This window comes from Leptodactylus fuscus, chromosome 3 (assembly GCF_031893055.1).
Source record: "Leptodactylus fuscus isolate aLepFus1 chromosome 3, aLepFus1.hap2, whole genome shotgun sequence".
In the NCBI taxonomy this organism is placed as follows: domain Eukaryota; kingdom Metazoa; phylum Chordata; class Amphibia; order Anura; family Leptodactylidae; genus Leptodactylus; species Leptodactylus fuscus.
The window spans coordinates 184,334,501-184,356,025 of NC_134267.1; the positions used below are offsets into that span (position 1 = coordinate 184,334,501).

The 21,525-nt window shown below is 39.8% G+C and overlaps 1 protein-coding gene across 2 annotated transcripts in view; it reads left to right on the forward strand.

Annotated features, from left to right (window-relative positions):
* The window catches only part of CLSTN2 (calsyntenin 2), a 722,481-nt gene extending 701,168 nt beyond the window's left edge, over positions 1-21,313 (forward strand). Inside the window, exons 11-17 of one of the 2 annotated variants that reach the window (XM_075268865.1) lie at positions 1,093-1,241; positions 3,929-4,149; positions 4,643-4,813; positions 6,084-6,229; positions 7,696-7,813; positions 9,732-9,916; positions 20,682-21,313. In XM_075268865.1, the coding sequence (XP_075124966.1) occupies positions 1,093-1,241; positions 3,929-4,149; positions 4,643-4,813; positions 6,084-6,229; positions 7,696-7,813; positions 9,732-9,916; positions 20,682-20,894 (1,203 nt within the window). In that variant the 3' untranslated portion in view covers positions 20,895-21,313. The remainder of the gene's footprint in view (positions 1-1,092; positions 1,242-3,928; positions 4,150-4,642; positions 4,814-6,083; positions 6,230-7,695; positions 7,814-9,731; positions 9,917-20,681) is intronic. The other variant, XM_075268867.1, reaches the window with a different exon arrangement.
* The last annotated feature ends 212 nt before the right edge of the window (positions 21,314-21,525 follow it).

The window sequence follows — 21,525 nt, forward strand, 5'->3', positions numbered from 1 at the left end:
TTTGGGGGGCCACACGGTGGCTCAGTGGCCAGCACTGCAGCCCTGCAGCGCTGGAGTCCTGGTGTTCAAATCCCGCCATGGGCAAAAAACCATCCGTAAGGAGTTTGTATGTTCTCCCCATGTTTGCATGGATTTCCATCCCATATTCCAAAAAAGACATACTGATAGGGAAAAATGTACATTGTGAGCTCTATGTGGGGCTCACAATCTACATTTATAAAAAAAAAAAAAAAAAAAAAAAAATTGAACCACATTTAACTATCTATAAGCCTCACTTAGCTAGTGTTAATGTCCAACTTCCGGGTTCCCCAGTTTTCTTCCAAAAACTTATTATTAGGGAATTTAAATTGTGAGTCCTCTTTGGGACTGTAAGTGATGATAATATCCGCTAGGGGATATTCCAACTACCATTATTACAGTCCGTTGCTGTCATCAGTAAATGGACATAAAATAAAAGTAGTGTGAACCCATCTAAAGCTCTGTGGAACATGTTGGCACTATAAATAAGTAAAATAAATAAATAAATGGTTGGAACAGTTGTCAGGAAAAAGTCTCGTCTTTCTAACAAGAACAACTCAGGACAGCTTCAGTTTGTAAAACGATTTCTTAACAAACCACAGATTTCTGGAGCAATGTCCAAAGGACGGTTGAGACCAGAATAGAGATGTTTGGCCATAATGCATAGTACCCCATTTGGTGAAAACCAAACAGAGCAAATTAGAACAAACACGGTCCTGGCAAGGTGATGATATGGGCTTGTCTGGCAGCCACAGCACCTGGACACCTTACAGTCAGTGAGTTGACCATAAATTCCTGAATTCCTCTGTACACCAAAGCATCCATTTTTACTTCATTTTGACCTAATTTTTGTGAAATAAATGATGACACAGAGTCATTTGTCAAGTGTTGTTGTCTATCTCAGGTTGTAATTACCTAATTTGAAGACCTCCATATTTTTTTTTGTATATCCTGATACATTAAACCTACAGAAATTAATTGAGTATGCATTTTTTGCTGATCAATTTATGAAATCTGTTGCTAAACGCAGCCAACATATTGTACTCTACATATCGTTTCTCTTACTTCCTGCAGTATCACTTCAATCCTTCACAATCCATGCTTATAATGGAAGGTGAAGATATTGACAGCATCAATCAAGCTCTCCGAAAGGTTTCTTATATTAATTCCCGACAATTCCCAAACACTGGCAAAAGAAGGATTAGGGTGTCATCCAAAGTCCAGTAAGTATAACAGTACCAATAAATATCTCTGCATGAATATTACTATTTCCATGTCCATCTTTTTTTATGAATGAACACAGTATTTCATTTTATAGGGACATGGTTCCATCTATTGTGTAGACATCACGCTGAGTTACTGCAGTTCAATTCCCATTCACACTCCTTTTCCTATAATTCACTAGAAATTTGTAACATCATTTTGAGTAGTGAATTTGTTCCACTATATTATGCCTTGTACATGTTCTAAAAGTAAAGTGCATGGCACAGGGGCTCAGAGAACAGCAAAGATATACAGTAATTCTTGTGTCATATAACACTCACCTAGTACCAAAGTAGACTCCACAAAGGATCAGGTTTGCTTGGAATGTTACTTTAAATGTCAGACGTGAAATGAATTGATGGTGGGTACACAAACTGGATGCAATGGATTTACCCAAATTAGACTGGTACCAAAAACAGAAAGAGAATAGGATGAAACACACAATTGATTTGCAGAGGCTGGGTCGCATAGACTCAATGTCAGGTCTGGTTCACATCTGCATTCATTATTCCATTTGGGGAGTCCACTTGGGGACCCCCCGAATGGAATACCAAAAGCCTTGACAAGCGATGAGCTTATGAAAGCACATGGACCCCATAGACTATAATGGGGTCCATGTGTTTTCCGCACGGTGTTGCACAAATCATGTGTAGAGAAACATACTTCATGAACTACTTTCCTCTCCGCATGACTTGTGCGGACACTGCGGGGAAAACAAACAGACCCCATTGTAGTCTATGGAGTCCATGTGCTTTCATTGCTCACTGCTTGTCAGTGCGTTCAGTATTCCATTTGGGGGGTCTCCAAGCGAACTCCCCAAACAGACTTCAATGATATCCTAAGTAATAGCATATAAGTAAATAAGTTAAATGGTGGAATGTCGCTTTAATATCTCCGGCTGTGCAACAATTGTGTGTTTTGCTCAATTGCTTTCCACCTTTAATGATTTGCATCCATGTGTTAGAGTTCCGCCACAGTTTGTATGCTTTTTTTAATACTAGACACATTATTCCAGCAGTGACCTCACAAATCTGACTTTGTACTTGTGCCTGATTGACTTTTAACAGGATATCTCTATTACTGTAAGCTGGTTATTGTAGATATATTTTACTGTGGAGAACCATATGTTAGTGGTGATAACAATTAAACGTGGAGCCATCTAATTAACTTGCAGTAGGCTCGCTGCTGAAATATTAATTAAATGCCCGTTAGCTATTTACATATTGATTGTGCTAAAGATTAACCCTGGCAGCGATCAGCTTTGAAGTTACAATGTTAAACAATTATGAATACTGATGGTCAAATATCAATGGGAGTTTAGAGAGATCACCTTAATATAGTTTTACACACTGCTCAGGAGCACTTCCCTATCATTCAACATTGACCTTTTGTGACATTGACAGGTTAACAAATAAATCTCTCAACTTAGGAAAATCTAATATGGAAAAAAATTAAATTAAGAGAGTACAAATTAGAAAAAGTTAAGTCAGGGTTCATTGAGAATCTGCCATACATGATTTGTGTTCTCATTACAAACTAGATTCTGCAGGACTTTAATATTGATGGCCTATCCTTATAAAAAGGCATCAATGTTTGATAAGCAGCCCAGACTCCAGGTTCCCCACTAATCACCAAAATGAAGGGACTGCAGCCCTTATGGTGTCCTATACAAGTAAATGTGATGAACTTCAGAACTAGGCACAATGAGCCACAACATGAGCCGATCTGCCTGTGAACCCAGTAGGAGTGATTGGGTGATTGATAGGGATCCTGTAGAACTACACCGAAAAACATTATTGCTTTACTGCAAACATTGACAGCCCAGCCCGAGGATATGAACACAGTGTAAAATCCCATATATGTAAAGGAAATAGACTCACTTTCCCAGAACACATCATACAGTCACCATTATGCCTTAATATTGTATATCTGACTTTAAATTGCCTACATAGGCATAAACGTATGGGTTAAAGGACTATAAAAATCAATGATCTACTGTATCCCTCTCCGAATTCTATTCAGAACCACCACCATTAAGTTGGTGGAGGGACTTGAAGATGGGAGACTCTTGGAAATCCGGGTGATTTGGCATGTCTGAAGCTGCTTAACTTGCTATATACATATCTGGATACATCCAACTATTCATATCTGTACATGTTCAACTAAAGGGATAGATACATTTAGTAGCCAAACCGGGTGAATTATTTGGCATATGAGACAAAGTTAAAGACTAAACCTCAAGTAAGCAGTGCCTTACAGCTATAGATTGATAAGAGAGATAATCCTTTAGTAGTCCCACCATGGGGAAATTCAGTGTGTTACAGAAGCATGGATAATACAGGAATATAGTTCAAGAAAGAACACATACAAGCTCATAGCAGATAGAAAAGATACTAGGAGTCATAGCAACTAAAAAGAAAAAGGACTTCAGGATGATTTAGTTCTCTGTGTGGAGTGATCTTCACTGAGCCTGATGTTGATTATACAGCCTGACCACAGTTGGTAGGAAGGATCTCTGATAGCGCTCCTTCTCACATTTGGGGTGAAACAGTCGGTCACTGACAGTACTATTCAGATAGATACATTTGCTAAAGTTTGCCCTCAATACAATTTCACTTGTTGACAACATATTTTTTCTGTATTCCAGATGCTTTGGAGAAGATGTCTGTATTACCATTCCAGACATAGAGGCATATGTTGTCATTCTCCAGGCGAATGAACCCAAGATCACGGTCACTGGAATGGATCACTTTGCTCGTCCAGCATCAGAGTTTGAAAATACAAATGGCGTGATATTATTTCCAGATATCAGGATCATCAGCACTGTCACCAAAATAGAAAAACGGCTGGATAAAAACTCTGGTAAAAGTACGAGTTTTATTTTTTAGCATAAGATATGATATATCAATATCAATATATTGATATGAATCAATATGATTGATTTACTTAAAGAGGACCTTTCAGGGATTTGGGCACGTGTGGTGTTATATACCGCTGGAAAGCCGACAGTGCGCTGAATTCAGTACACTGTCGGCTTTCCCGATCTGTGCCCCGGGTAAAGAGCTATCAGTACCAGTACCGTAGCTCTTTACAGTCAGAAGGGCATTTCTGACACTCTGTCAGGAATGTCCTTTTCCACAGCAGCGCCTATAGTGCTGTACTGTGTGACACCACATGTGCCCAATCCCATGAAAGGTCCTCTTTAAAGAAGGTGCACACAGCAGACACAAGTTATAAAGCCCTAGATCAGAGTGGTCTTTTCAAAGTGGTGGTCTCTTTACTGGTTTCACTTAACAGAGTAGCCTATCAAATGTGCATTTTTGTCTATGTGTCACTAAACAATAACATGTTGTGTCTTTAGCTTCTGGTTCTGTGGTAATGGCAGAAACTCTACATCATCTGGATTTTTGTGATGTCTTGGTCATGGGTGACGAACTGAACACCAAACAGGAGTGTCTGGAACTAGATCGGAGTGCCCTGCAAGGAAAACATCTGGATGCCGCCAACTCAACTAAAGGCTATTCCATCTATGGTACGTATGCATGAAAACACTTATTGTCTTATTTGCAGAAGGAAACAGACAACTACAACATATAATGATTTGAAAAAGAGGGAAAAGAGTACACAGAATCAAAAGCACATTAAAAATATATCAAAACCATAAAAAAGAGAATATGCAAAACCCCATTATAGTACAATAAGGAAAAAATGCAATGATACTAGGGCGTCAAGGTAACAATATAACTTACACAACCTATAGTAGCCCTTATCTGCCAATAAATATGTATAATGTGTCATATAAAAAATGCACAAAGCCTACAAGTAAATCAAAGGTGTCAAAGAACTAAGCAAATATGGAATGGGGAAATAATGGAATATTAAAATATTAGGAAGAGGTTTGTTATCTGGGGCACCATTTGGTAATCTGTACTCCTTTAGGCATGTATTATGTGCACACCTTTCATGTTATGTTACATATTTGATGACTTGTTTGATACTTTTGATTTACTTATAGGCTTTGTAAATTTTGTTCATGTTTTTCACATTCATATTTATTGTTAGCTTAGGGATAGTATAGGTTGTAGAAGTTATATGGTTATATTGATGCCCTAATGTCATTGCATTCTCTTAGATCTTAGCCTTATTGTGCTGCAACACAGTTTTGTATATTGGCTTGTTTTTGGGGTCATTTAATTTGTTTTTAACAATTTTGTATCAATAAAATGCTTGTCTAGATAAATATTGATGGACTCTCTGGGTGTTTGCCTATATACTTGTACACTCTTTGTCCTCCTTTGCACTTACTTATTGTACACATGGGCAGCACCCTAATGATTTATATTGTGGTGCCCTTCCTCTATGAACTTGTCTATAAAAAGTGCAGCCATCACAAAGTTAACCCAAACTTCTCGAAAAGGTAAAACTGCTTAAGTGTGATAGTTTATCACAAAACACAACAAAAAAACAATGGAAAGTCATTGGAAAAACATCTTTTAATGACTTTTCATTGATTTCTGTTGGCTTCTGCGATAAGATATCACACTGCAGCAATTTAGCCAATTTCAGAAGTTCAGGTAGGTTAACTACTAAATATATAGAATTTATTTCATATTCTAGTAACATGGAGGACCAGCCAGAGGATACATTTAGTTAAAATCTATATTCTAATCTATATTCAAATGAAACCCTATGTGTTGTAACACCAAGCACACATATTTCTATGCTGTAGTACTGTATCCTGTGTTATGCTATGCCATGACATGAAGAATTACCCCGCATCCAACTAGTATTAAATATTTCAGGTGTAGACACAATGAAAAACTATGAAGATGTTTTACGACAAGTGCGTTATCGTCATTGGGATTCTGCTTCTACCTTTGGTCGAAAGTTCAAAGTCAAGTGTTCAGAATTAAATGGACGTTACACAAGTAATGACTTCAATCTTGAGGTATGACACGTCTTACTGTTTATAGATTGTGAAGACTCTTTTCTTTCCATAGCATCTTGGACAATTGCAGGTCTAGGCCAGGGTCAATTTTTTCTTAGAAGTAAAATATTATACTGGAGACATGAGTTGGGTCGATAAAAAGTAAAAAAAAAATAGTATTTTTTGTTGTTAGAAGTTAATGGTATGGATCATGTTTTTGCCGCAGAGCCCATCCATATAAAGTGCACCGCAAGTTAAAGATTAAATGCCTACATGCACTTAATCTTTAACCAGTGGTATGATGAGTGCCCTTGTTGCATATGCATCTGAACTCATGGTTTGAATGGGATACAATACATTGACAAGCGGGGAGCTTATGACAGTACACGGACCCCATAGTGCCGCCAAGTGCCATCAAGGTCCTATACATGGGGTGGGATTTGTTCTCCCGCATGGAGGTCACCATGGACAGTATCTTTTTGTCACCCACCACCTATATTGGGTCCAGGGGGCTCCCTGGGACAGAGCTGGCCCTTCTGATCAGCCTGTCAAGTCTATTTCTGTCCCTGGTTGATATACAGCTCCCCCAGCAGGCCACACCAAAAAAGATGGCTGAAGCAACCACAGAGTTGAAAAAGGCCCTAAGAAGTGACCCCTGGACTCTGAAGGCCCTCAACCTCTTGAGCAGGTAGAGCCTGCTGTGGCCCTTTCTGTGCAGCGCCTCCAGGTGATCAGCCCAGTCTAATTTATTATTGAGGAGCACACCCTGGTACTTATAGGTCTTGACAATCTCAATGCATGTCCCCTGGATCTCCACCGGGGTCAGAGCACTTCTCCGTTTACTAATTGGGTTTTACAGGAGAATAAAAATAGCCAATTCCAGCAATAACGTTAATGGCTATTTATTTGGCCTTTGAAGCCAATCCCCAGGAGGTCATTGCTGTAGTAATGATGTAGCCAACTATCCCAAATGATTCCTGAGGCAAGTGATTGGCTGCAGCAGCCACATGTAATGATGGCTGATGTCATTGCTTAAGTGCTTGCATTTGGGAAACAGAAATTGGGGGAAAGCACCCCAAACACAATTTTACAATATTTCCTGGCATTTTTTTTTTTACTTGGAAAAGTCCTTTAAAATTTACTGCCTTAACAAATTTAACGCATAAGTACCAAATTAAAGTAAATTACGAACAAAAATCTGAATATTTTACTGTATTTCCCCCTTCTGCACTATTTCTGAAATGTCACAGTTACTATATACGGTAGGTTTCACCAATGTCATCTTGATAAAGAATGTCCTTAGAGGAGTTTATATTATAATATGGAAATAAATAATTAGAATAAAATGTAGAATGTATAACGTGAATAGTAATGAAGGCTGTGATTAGAAAATTGATATGCCAGTGTATGTGTTTCTTCTTGTAAACTAATAATTCTATAATTGGGTATTACATAAATTACATGCAATCTTCTTTTTCATTACATAGGTCAACATTTTACATAATTCTAATTATATGGAGCATGTAAACCACATGGTGGTTCAACCTCAGTTTATGCCATCTCTGCAGAATCCAAGCACTGAAGTAATAGGGCATGAAAGTCGTGGTATGTATCACATATCTACTCTTAACTTTGTGGTCTTATATAGCAATGAATAATAATATGTTATACTTCCAGTCTGTCCTTAAGTAGCGGGAATATGTAATGCAACAGCTGGTTATTAAATACAGATGGGAAGGAAGTTCCTCTGACCATTATCTGCTTCTGCATGTAAATAAAGCAAAGCTTAAGTACTGAAATAAAAAAAAAATCCTTACTTACTCAGCACACAAGGCATGGCATGTGCCACCCCAAATCTGGCAGATGGCAGAAGATGATCTCCTTTAATGGACTGGTATAATCATCATTATTGATGAACTGTAACATTTGTTAATTACTGCATTTTTATGGCATCAAAAGTTACATTATAATTAGGATTTTTCTTACAGGTTTTACATAATTAAATTACATTTGTTTTATATTTAATATCATTTTTTGCAAAGCTCATCTGCTATACAAATAAGCTATTTAGTGTCAGCCTTGCTGGAGAGCCGATGAGACTATGGGGCTGTGGCGGAAAACAGAAATAAATATTATTCTTATTTATTATATAAGTTATTCAGCTTTCTAATGTAAGGATTCTTTGTGACTGTTTTCGTGATATCTGGGTTAAATGATTATTATATACTGTAGATGCCTGTCTTGTTACAATTAGGGTTGAGCCAATATTTAGATTTCAGGATCAATTTTAAAATCCAATTTCCAATCATTTTTCAGCCGTTCCCGATCGCGATTGTGAAATTTTCTCGATCACCGATTGTAATCCGATCTTTTCTGATCCCGATCGCTCAACCCTAGTCAATGCTTCTCTATGGGAAAAATCACTTTTTAGGGTTGAGCCGATCTTGAGATTTAAAAATTCGATTTCCTATCATTTTCCAGCCGATCCCGATCGTGAAATTTGCTTGATCACCGATCCGGTCCGATCTTTTCTGATCCCTATCGCTCAACCCTAGTTACAATACATTTATTAGAAGTACAATAGGTTTAATGGCACTGACACTTTCTAAGTATTGTTGTCCCCAACTGCATACTATGTAAAAAAGGAACTCTCCAAATTCACAATTCAGATTATGTTTTAAGATGATCCTATTGTGTAATGATTTCCGGTCCTATGGACCTTCCTCAAAAACAATTATCACACTGGTAAAATGAGAAGTTTGATGATAGGGCACAGTGTTCACCTTGTATGGTAGGAAACCCTACAAGAAAAATGTAATACATACACCCTAGCTCTTTTTTATAACAACTTTTTCACTTGTGCTCGTCAAATAAGCAGGACATATTTTTATCTTCTGGATGTAAATAATAAAAGTTCCCAAAAATATACTGATATGTAAATTGACTACCTGCACAAATAACTGACCCTTGTAGGTGTTGGGGATAAGCACCTGTAAGACAGTCACTAACTCCTCTTCTCCACAATGCTCCTTGAGTCTCCATGGGAAAACAATGACAAGTAGAGATTTTGGAAATCACAAGAAATTTATTTCATTACGTTAGTTTATAGCTATGCTATACATATACAGTCAGATCTACATATAACAATAGTGTGTTAAACAGTAAAATACACATTTTCTATCTCAGAGCTGCAAATTCATCCATTAATCCATATGGATGTGAATGGATGTGAAGGAAGCCTTCCATTATTAACCAGAGTAGAGAGCTGATCAACATAAACAGTAGATTGTATTCTGGTGGACCTGATAGCTGAATATCCAGTATGTATTAATAAAGGCCATTGGAACAACCAACGGCAAAGTCAGCCATTTTTCAGGTTCACAAGAGGTGGCTTCTATCTAAAATGGGGTTGTTTTTGTAAGGTTTCTATATTATTGGTTAGAATAGCTGAACCCTAAATGTGTTAGATGTCTACTGGTCTTGCTTAAGTTAAAATATTTCAATGTCTTCAATTGGTCTTCAGTTTCTCCAGGTGCTACAACCATTGTCCTGGTAGCGTGTATCAGCATACTGGTTATCATTGTTGTGCTGGGAATCATTAGATTACGGGCCGTCCACCAACAAGACTTTCCAGATAAAGAGGCAACAAAAGATCCTGACTTGAATTGGGATGATTCTGCTTTGACTATAACCGTAAATCCTATGGAGGTATGTATGCTGTTCCATTTTCTTTACAGCTATAGCAAGGTTAAACTTGACACGAATAACCTTCTGCAGTATGATATCTTATCAGAGTACCCAAAAAAATCCACTGACAAAGTTGAGTTATTTGTTTCAGAATCCACGTCAAGAATGAGTAGGTGTTACGGTTCTGTGTATATGAATAAAATAATAATTTTAAACAACAGAACCTCTGGACTGCAAGGCACTGCAGCGAGGTCCACAGGCCCTATGATGGGCGGCCGTCTGCCTGAGCGCAACAATATGGCAGTACAGCACAGTGTGCACAAGGAGCAACACACAAACACCAGTTAAGTTCACTGAGCGGAAGCGACGGTGCAGCTCCGAATGTGTACAGGGTGCAACTAAAACCTGCCAGTTAAACTCACTGGCCAGGTGCACCTGTACTGCAGAAGTAACAAGGCCGCCAAGGGTTAACGCCACCCCTGGTCAGCAACACAAATGTTCCTGCAACAGCTAGGAGTTTAAACACTGAACTGTGACAGTGCAGTAAGGCTATCTCCTGAGACCAACCTGCTGCAACTCTACAGGCTGGAACAGTCTCTACTGCTCCTAGCCTAGGTGTAGAGTTGACAGAAATTCAGGATTTACCAGTCCTAACTACCCAGTACCCAGATAACAGCAGAGGAAACCCACACTGAGGCCTAGTCTGGAATCCTGCCTGGACACTGGAGCCTTTCCCTGCAACAACTGTCATTCAGTCTTTCAGATACAAAGTGTGAGCCCGGGCGGGCGTCGGCTCACACTTTTTAAAGGGGAGTCCCCGCCCAACAGGGCGGTGGCTATGACCTCACTGCTCATGCTCAGTAGGCAAGAAGTGGCACTTAAAAGATGCGAGTCCGCAACACTGAGGTACGTATAAAATAAGTTTTTATTCCATCAGATTAAAAATAGGTCGGAGTGACCATCCAGACAGAGCGCTGGTTACATAAACAAGTGCAAAAAGACTAGAAAAAGTGAAAAAACAACATGCTGCCACAGGTCTGACGCGTTTCGGGGTTAAATATGCCCCTTAATCATAGCCCTACCAGTCAGTGTTCATTCCAAGTATAAATAGCTACAAAGTCATACATAGCTCACCACCCACTTCAATCTTATTGGATCTAAGTTCAATTATATGTGATAATCCACACCTGATGCTATACATCACGTCCTATTCAGAGATGCAAGATTTGTCTAGGACAATAAAGATTTATTCAAACTTTAACTATTGCCGATATGTTGTATATACATATTCTTAACAAAATATAATGTTCTTAATCGAATGTTGATATTTAAAACCGATACACTAAAGTAATGCTACTGAAATACTAGGTCGCAGAACTAATGTACCAGTATCATCTCATGCCGTTGCACAGTCACGTGGCACACAATCTTACCATACTTTTATATATGGTCACGTGACCCGCCATATCCAATCAGAAGCGTCACGTGACCACAACTGTCCAATAAGGATTTGATGTTTTATTGATCATATATACCAGCAAGATACCATGTAAAGTACAAATCGACACGAACCGACCCCCATCTACCACTGAACAGTGGACGAAGAGGAACAGGTAAGTAAAATTAATGGTTTAGTTGTTAAAACCAATATTTAATGATGTATAGCCCCAACCTAAAGAAAACTGTTGATACGTTGACAAATTGTTACGCACAATGTCATGTTAATATCCCAAAACTATTTCACCGACTATACAAATTGGAGATGTATAAAATACCCCACAAATGTTGTGAAAACAACCATATGAAACCAAATGTGAAATAGATGAATATCGATGATGGCTAGTGGGTATTATCGCATCCTTAAAACCGCATGTAAACCGCAAGGGATCTGAACTAACACCAAGATCTTAAAACATATTTAAAAGAAACAAAACAAAAAAGAAAAAAGAAGAAATTATGACTCTTAAAGTATTACCGATATGTACTTAGAAATCAATAAATTAGGGCAAGGTCCGTTTTGATGTTCATCCCAGAAGGGAAACGGCATCCAAACCTGAGTATCCAAAGAGCCTCTTTTTTAAGTAATATTTTTTTCCTATTACCACCCCTAGGGTTCTCAGGTATTCGTTCTATACCCCAAAATTGTAGAGATTTGACGGAGCCTTTATGTACTCTGGCAAAATGCCTTGAGGCCCCTGATATATTATCAGAATCCACTTTTTTACAATCTCTGACATGCTCTAACAGTCTAACTTTTACCGGACGTGATGTACTACCAACATAGTCTAAATTACAATCTAGACATTTAATACAATAAATCAAATAGTCAGAGTTGCAGTCCATAACAGATTTATAACGGACTTGAAAATCAGTGACAAAACTACAGAGGGTTTTTGTGTTCGTCGTGTACTGGCAACTCCTACATTTTAAACGCCCACACTTGAAAAAACCATAGTCTGAGGTGGGAGTAATATGTTCAGGGGAAATAACATCCAAGAAACTGGGTGAAAGTTCGTTACCCAATGTTATACCCCTCCTAGGAACAAAATGTACTCCAGACTTTAGTATATTTTTGACTATCGGGTCTGTTTCTAAAATGGTTAAATTTTTTTGAATGATTCTCCTAATTTCACCAAATTCAGGACTGACTCTGACTATTTGATTTATTGTATTAAATGTCTAGATTGTAATTTAGACTATGTTGGTAGTACATCACGTCCGGTAAAAGTTAGACTGTTAGAGCATGTCAGAGATTGTAAAAAAGTGGATTCTGATAATATATCAGGGGCCTCAAGGCATTTTGCCAGAGTACATAAAGGCTCCGTCAAATCTCTACAATTTTGGGGTATAGAACGAATACCTGAGAACCCTAGGGGTGGTAATAGGAAAAAAATATTACTTAAAAAAGAGGCTCTTTGGATACTCAGGTTTGGATGCCGTTTCCCTTCTGGGATGAACATCAAAACGGACCTTGCCCTAATTTATTGATTTCTAAGTACATATCGGTAATACTTTCAGAGTCATAATTTCTTCTTTTTTCTTTTTTGTTTTGTTTCTTTTAAATATGTTTTAAGATCTTGGTGTTAGTTCAGATCCCTTGCGGTTTACATGCGGTTTTAAGGATGCGATAATACCCACTAGCCATCATCGATATTCATCTATTTCACATTTAGTTTCATATGGTTGTTTTCACAACATTTGTGGGGTATTTTATACATCTCCAATTTGTATAGTCGGTGAAATAGTTTTGGGATATTAACATGACATTGTGCGTAACAATTTGTCAACGTATCAACAGTTTTCTTTAGGTTGGGGCTATACATCATTAAATATTGGTTTTAACAACTAAACCATTAATTTTACTTACCTGTTCCTCTTCGTCCACTGTTCAGTGGTAGATGGGGGTCGGTTCGTGTCGATTTGTACTTTACATGGTATCTTGCTGGTATATATGATCAATAAAACATCAAATCCTTATTGGACAGTTGTGGTCACGTGACGCTTCTGATTGGATATGGCGGGTCACGTGACCATATATAAAAGTATGGTAAGATTGTGTGCCACGTGACTGTGCAATGGCATGAGATGATACTGGTACATTAGTTCTGAGACCTAGTATTTCAGTAGCATTACTTTAGTGTATCGGTTTTAAATATCAACATTCGATTAAGAACATTATATTTTGTTAAGAATATGTATATACAACATATCGGCAATAGTTAAAGTTTGAACAAATCTTTATTGTCCTAGACAAATCTTGCATCTCTGAATAGGACGTGATGTATAGCATCAGGTGTGGATTATCGCATATAATTGAACTTAGATCCAATAAGATTGAAGTGGGTGGTGAGCTATGTATGACTTTGTAGCTATTTATACTTGGAATGAACACTGACTGGTAGGGCTATGATTAAGGGGCATATTTAACCCCGAAACGCGTCAGACCTGTGGCAGCATGTTGTTTTTTCACTTTTTCTAGTCTTTTTGCACTTGTTTATGTAACCAGCGCTCTGTCTGGATGGTCACTCCGACCTATTTTTAATCTGATGGAATAAAAACTTATTTTATACGTACCTCAGTGTTGCGGACTCGCATCTTTTTTGTATGTCATTGGAAACACTGCTCCGTGGAGTCGGGAGGAAGAGTCGTGCACCTAGGTAACGTTATATGGACTTAACGGACATTTCTTCTGAAGGGTGAGCTTACCTTGACAATTTTTTGTTTCAAGAAGTGGCACTTAGCCTGTGAGCGACTCCAATAGGCCTGAGCATGCTCAGTGGGCCGAAATCTGGATTTACACTCCAGACACCTCACTACATGAGACCGAGGGCGAGGGTTAGATTGACCCGCAGGTGGCGCTGTGCGCTGAGAGTGGACCCTGTGGGACCCAATCCTAACAGTAGGACATTTCTTTTTTCTGCCAGCTAAAGAAATCAGAAGAAAAAAGTCTTCCTTTCATTGAATGGCAGATTTCCGGCATTTTATAAGCAGATTTTGAGACAGTATTCGCCTCAATATCTGCTAAAAACTCCTGTTTGTGAACATTCCCTTAAAGTTCTGTGCAACAGTGTAGCTAAAGTGACAAGAGCTATATTTATAGGTATCATCATCACCACTTGTTTTTCAATACTATATTTGAACATCAATGACTCCATAATAAATATATATATATATATATATATATGCTAGCAAAAGCTTTGACAGGTTTCAAATCACACCATAATCACCATTGCATACACATATAGAGTTTTATAAAATTATGTTTTTTTTAAAAGCTAGTGATCTTGCCTTATAACATCTCAAGTTATGTAGAGCCTAAATTAAATGTAAGGAAGAACACATCTGTACCTTAGTATGCCTAAAGCTACACCCATAAATCTTAGGCCAAAATTTAGCAAATATATATTTTAATGAAAATTTGACAATTTATTGCATTTCTGGCGCTGCCTTTTTATATATAACCGGCAATAAAATATACTTATTGTTAAAAAATATTTTTTAAATATTTTTTTGGCGAAATCAATTTCAGATATTATGATAATTGGAAAGCACTTTACTTGTCAAAATATTCATTTGAACATAAATTATGACTTTATCTTTTATATAAGTCAAGACTAATGTTTTAGTTGCCAGGCAATGTACCAAGCGTATTTATGAAATATGTGCAATGCATATTTACTAGAGATGAGCGAACACTAAAATGTTCGAGGTTCGAAATTCGATTCGAACAGCCGCTCACTGTTCGAGTGTTCGAATGGGTTTCGAACCCCATTATAGTCTATGGGGAACATAAACTCGTTAAGGGGGAAACCCAAATTCGTGTCTGGAGGGTCACCAAGTCCACTATGACACCCCAGGAAATGATACCAACACCCTGGAATGACACTGGGACAGCAGGGGAAGCATGTCTGGGGGCATAAAAGTCACTTTATTTCATGGAAATCCCTGTCAGTTTGCGATTTTCGCAAGCTAACTTTTCCCCATAGAAATGCATTGGCCAGTGCTGATTGGCCAGAGTACGGAACTCGACCAATCAGCGCTGGCTCTGCTGGAGGAGGCGGAGTCTAAGATAGCTCCACACCAGTCTCCATTCAGGTCCGACCTTAGACTCCGCCTCCTCCGGCAGAGCCAGCGCTGATTGGCCGAAGGCTGGCCAATGCATTCCTATGCGAATGCAGACTTAGCAGTGCTGAGTCAGTTTTGCTCAACTACACATCTGATGCACACTCGGCACTGCTACATCAGATGTAGCAATCTGATGTAGCAGAGCCGAGGGTGCACTAGAACCCCTGTGCAAACTCAGTTCACGCTAATAGAATGCATTGGCCAGCGCTGATTGGCCAATGCATTCTATTAGCCCGATGAAGTAGAGCTGAATGTGTGTGCTAAGCACACACATTCAGCACTGCTTCATCAAGCCAATACAATGCATTAGCCAGTGCTGATTGGCCAGAGTACGGAATTCGGCCAATCAGCGCTGGCCAATGCATTCTATTAGCCCGATGAAGTAGAGCTGAATGTGTGTGCTAAGCACACACATTCAGCACTGCTTCATCAAGCCAATACAATGCATTAGCCAGTGCTGATTGGCCAGAGTACGGAATTCGGCCAATCAGCGCTGGCTCTGCTGGAGGAGGCGGAGTCTAAGATCGCTCCACACCAGTCTCCATTCAGGTCCGACCTTAGACTCCGCCTCCTCCGGCAGAGCCAGCGCTGATTGGCCGAAGGCTGGCCAATGCATTCCTATGCGAATGCAGACTTAGCAGTGCTGAGTCAGTTTTGCTCAACTACACATCTGATGCACACTCGGCACTGCTACATCAGATGTAGCAATCTGATGTAGCAGAGCCGAGGGTGCACTAGAACCCCTGTGCAAACTCAGTTCACGCTAATAGAATGCATTGGCCAGCACTGATTGGCCAATGCATTCTATTAGCCCGATGAAGTAGAGCTGAATGTGTGTGCTAAGCACACACATTCAGCACTGCTTCATCAAGCCAATACAATGCATTAGCCAGTGCTGATTGGCCAGAGTACGGAATTCGGCCAATCAGCGCTGGCTCTGCTGGAGGAGGCGGAGTCTAAGGTCGGACCTGAATGGAGACTGGTGTGGAGCGATCTTAGACTCCGCCTCCTCCAGCAGAGCCAGCGCTGATTGGCCGAATTCCGTACTCTGGCCAATCAGCGCTGGCTAATGCATTGTATTGGCGTGATGAAGCAGTGCTGAATGTGTGTGCTTAGCACACACATTCAGCTCTACTTCATCGGGCTAATAGAATGCATTGGCCAGCGCTGATTGGCCGAATTCCGTACTCTGGCCAATCAGTGCTGGCCAATGCATTCTATTAGCTTGATGAAGCAGAGTGTGCACAAGGGTTCAAGCGCACCCTCGGCTCTGATGTAGCAGAGCCGAGGCTGCACAAGGGTTCAAGCGCACCCTCGGCTCTGATGTAGGAGAGCCGAGGGTGCACTTGAACCCTTGTGCAGCCTCGGCTCTGCTACATCAGAGCCGAGGGTGCGCTTGAACCCTTGTGCACACTCTGCTTCATCAAGCTAATAGAATGCATTGGCCAGCGCTGATTGGCCAATGTATTCTATTAGCCTGATGAAGTAGAGCTGAATGTGTGTGCTAAGCACACACATTCAGCTCTACTTCATCGGGCTAATAGAATGCATTGGCCAGCGCTGATTGGCCAGAGTACGGAACTCGACCAATCAGCGCTGGCTCTGCTGGAGGAGGCGGAGTCTAAGATCGCTCCACACCAGTCTCCATTCAGGTCCGACCTTAGACTCCGCCTCCTCCAGCAGAGCCAGCGCTGATTGGCCGAATTCCGTACTCTGGCCAATCAGCACTGGCTAATGCATTGTATTGGCTTGATGAAGCAGTGCTGAATGTGTGTGCTTAGCACACACATTCAGCTCTACTTCATCGGGCTAATAGAATGCATTGGCCAATCAGCGCTGGCCAATGCATTCTATTAGCGTGAACTGAGTTTGCACAGGGGTTCTAGTGCACCCTCGGCTCTGCTACATCAGATTGCTACATCTGATGTAGCAGTGCCGAGTGTGCATCAGATGTGTAGTTGAGCAAAACTGACTCAGCACTGCTAAGTCTCTGCATTCGCATAGGAATGCATTGGCCAGCCTTCGGCCAATCAGCGCTGGCTCTGCCGGAGGAGGCGGAGTCTAAGGTCGGACCTGAATGGAGACTGGTGTGGAGCGATCTTAGACTCCGCCTCCTCCAGCAGAGCCAGCGCTGATTGGTCGAGTTCCGTACTCTGGCCAATCAGCGCTGGCCAATGCATTCTATTAGCCCGATGAAGTAGAGCTGAATGTGTGTGCTTAGCACACACATTCAGCTCTACTTCATCAGGCTAATAGAATACATTGGCCAATCAGCGCTGGCCAATGCATTCTATTAGCTTGATGAAGCAGAGTGTGCACAAGGGTTCAAGCGCACCCTCGGCTCTGATGTAGCAGAGCTGAGGGTGCACAAGGGTTCAAGTGCACCCTCGGCTCTCCTACATCAGAGCCGAGGGTGCGCTTGAACCCTTGTGCAGCCTCGGCTCTGCTACATCAGAGCCGAGGGTGCGCTTGAACCCTTGTGCACACTCTGCTTCATCAAGCTAATAGAATGCATTGGCCAGCACTGATTGGCCAGAGTACGGAATTCGGCCAATCAGCGCTGGCCAATGCATCCCTATGGGAAAAAGTTTATCTCACAAAAATCACAATTACACACCCGATAGAGCCCCAAAAAGTTATTTTTAATAACATTCCCCCCTAAATAAAGGTTATCCCTAGCTATCCCTGCCTGTACAGCTATCCCTGTCTCATAGTCACAAAGTTCACATTCTCATATGACCCGGATTTGAAATCCACTATTCGTCTAAAATGGAGGTCACCTGATTTCGGCAGCCAATGACTTTTTCCAATTTTTTTCAATGCCCCCAGTGTCGTAGTTCCTGTCCCACCTCCCCTGCGCTGTTATTGGTGCAAAAAAGGCGCCAGGGAAGGTGGGAGGGGAATCGAATTTTGGCGCACTTTACCACGTGGTGTTCGATTCGATTCGAACATGGCGAACACCCTGATATCCGATCGAACATGTGTTCGATAGAACACTGTTCGCTCATCTCTAATATTTACCACTTTAAAAAAATATTTCTGCTGTGAGGTTATCTATTTATAACAGTGATTTTAAGGAACAAGAATTTTATTGTGAAATATAATGTAGCTGAAGACCTGGGGTTAAGTTTAAAGAATAAAAAAATAAGATTGTACAATTTTGAGATACATAAACAAATTTCTTATTTTTGAGGCTAGTGTGTACAGTATGTCTATAACACAGATGTCTTGTACATTCTGAATATAACAAAAATTTGAATATCCAATAACCAAGCTCTTGGTTTTATTCCATATTTGATAATTGGTTTTGGTTCATTGCGTAAATCTAATACTATGTACATATTTAGTAGGCTCATGCATTATAATGAAAGTCTTCAAGGAATCACAATATTTGACATAAAAAACTATGGTGGCTCAGTGGTTAGTAGCGCTGGAGTCCTAGGTTTGAATCCAGCCATGGTCAACATATGCAAGGAGTTTGAAAGTGCTGCCCAGGATGCGTGGGTTTCCTTCCACACTGCAAAGGCGTACTGGTACGAAATTTAGATTAAGCGTCTATATGAGACAGTGTTGACAATATTTCTGTAAAGCACTGCAGAATATGATGCTGCTATGTAGTTAAATAAATAATACATCTCGGGCAACACGGTGGCTAAGTAGTTAGCACTGCAGTGCTGGAGTCCTGAGTTCAAATCCTGCCAAGGACAACATCTGCAAGGAGTTCGTATGTTCTCCCTGTGTTTGCGTGGATTTCCTTCCATACCCCAAAAACATACTGATAGGAAATACGTACATTGTGAACCCTATATGGGACTCACAATCTACATTAAAGCAAGAAGAAAAAATAATAAATAAATAATATATCTATCTTGTAATACCAAACCTAATCAGATGGCCTGTGTTCTTGTCTACACTCTAAATCATGTATAGCTTTAGACATTTTTTCAGCATTGTATTGTAGTTTTTGCACATAAAAGCACAAGTAACAGCGAAAAAAAAAACAAAAAAAAAAAACCCCACTATGGTAATTTTTAGCACTACAAATATGGATGCATTCTCTTTTAACTTTCTTCTTGGCTCAACATCCAGAGATAAGTGACATGAAATGACTACCTTTATAACATGATTTTGCAATACTCTTTGCTTTGACTATATGTGATCTGTGATATGAATTGCAGCCTGCTGCAAATTTCGATAGCATGTCGTCTATCATGTCTATTATGTTGTTCCCAAAAGTCAGGAATTTGCAAATTTATAGCCACTGCCAGGACTGCCAGAGGATTCAAATGTGATACACTTGTTGTATTGTGATCTTATATTATTATTTTTTATTTATTTAGTTTTGCTTACTTATACACTGTCTATCAATAAGTATTTGGACACCCAGTAAAGTTCTGCGGAAGTACAGTTATGGTCTGGGGGTGTTTCTCCAGGTATGGACTGGGACCCTTGGTCCCAGTGCATGGTAAACTCAACACCGACGCCTATTGCACTATTTAAGATAACAGTGTGCTTCCTACATTATGGCGGTTTTAGGGGTCGGATCAATGTTACTTCCAGGATGACAATGCCAACTGTCATGTATCAAGGACTACCATGTCTTGGTACATGACAGTCAGGTTAACTGACTGGACTGGCCTGCCCAGAGCCCAGACTTGAACCCTATCGAGCACCTCTGGGATGAGTTGGATCGCCAAACTAAGGGGTGCAGCAGCCGTCCAAAATTGGTGAAAGAACTTACCTGTCTTCTCCAAGCCAAATGGAATAAAATACCATTAGCCATCATACAAGGGCTTGTGGAAAGCATGCCCCGGAGGGTTGAGGCTGTAATTTCTGCTCAGACCACAGGTGTCCAAACACTTATTGGTAGACAGTGTATAGCGCCATCACATTCCTCAGCACTTTACATACATTGTTGGTTATTGTCCCACATAGGGTTCGCAATATACATTCCTTATTAGTATGAGTATTGTCTATTACTTGACATTTTGTGATTAAATTCAACATTATTTGCTAAAATTCACAATAAAAGTATTCATTATCTATTGGATCTGCAGGAAATCCTTGCAATGCAAATAGATCTGCCAATTTTTTTTCAAATCATCTCTAATTCATGTTTGTATTGAATATGTTTAAATATCTCTTTTCTTGCCCTTGATAGAAATATGAAACGAGTGTTCCCGAAGAAGGTGAAAGTGAGGAAGAAGAGGAGTTGGAAGATGATGAAGATGATGATGAAGAAGAGGATGACAGCACAAGTGGTGACTCTGATGACAGTGACGAGGAAGAAGTTGAAAACCAAGCAAGATCAAAGCAGCACAGTGCAACACGAAGAGGTCACCTGGAATGGAATCAATTAACACTGACGTACTAATACTTTCTTCTTATTATTCTTCCTTTTGTAAACACAAATCTTATTTATTTCAGAAGCAACTTAGTTAAAGACTTTGGATTCAGTGACAGGATTACCAATGACAACTAACATTCATTTGCTGACAAACCATTGCTTTAAACAATACCTGGTTTGTGTATGTAAAGTTTTGATGTTGTATTAAGGGTTCTTATAAAATTCTGGGTAGTAATAATATAGAGTACACCAGCTCCCTAGGGGTAATGCCAGCAAAGGGAGACTAGGATTTCCCAAGAGAGCTTTGTGTTTGTCAGCATTCTCAACCCATTTGCTCCAGAGAAGTCTATAGCTCATATATGACAATATATCGAGGCAAAAGAGAGACAAATGCAATTTTGAGCAAAGTAAACTGTATATTACAGCACGAGATAGCTATGTAACAGAGAAGCTAAGATAGCTGATATAAAACTCTCATTTTACTTCCACTTTCTACAAGAATAACCACTACACATGGAAATACAGAGTATAGTAGATAAAGGAGATATATATAATAACAGGAGATAGTCAAAAAATATTTGTACTTGGAAACAAGCTTTTTTAAATTGAATTTTCAAAAATATTCTGTATATCTTTATTATTACTTCATTCATTCACT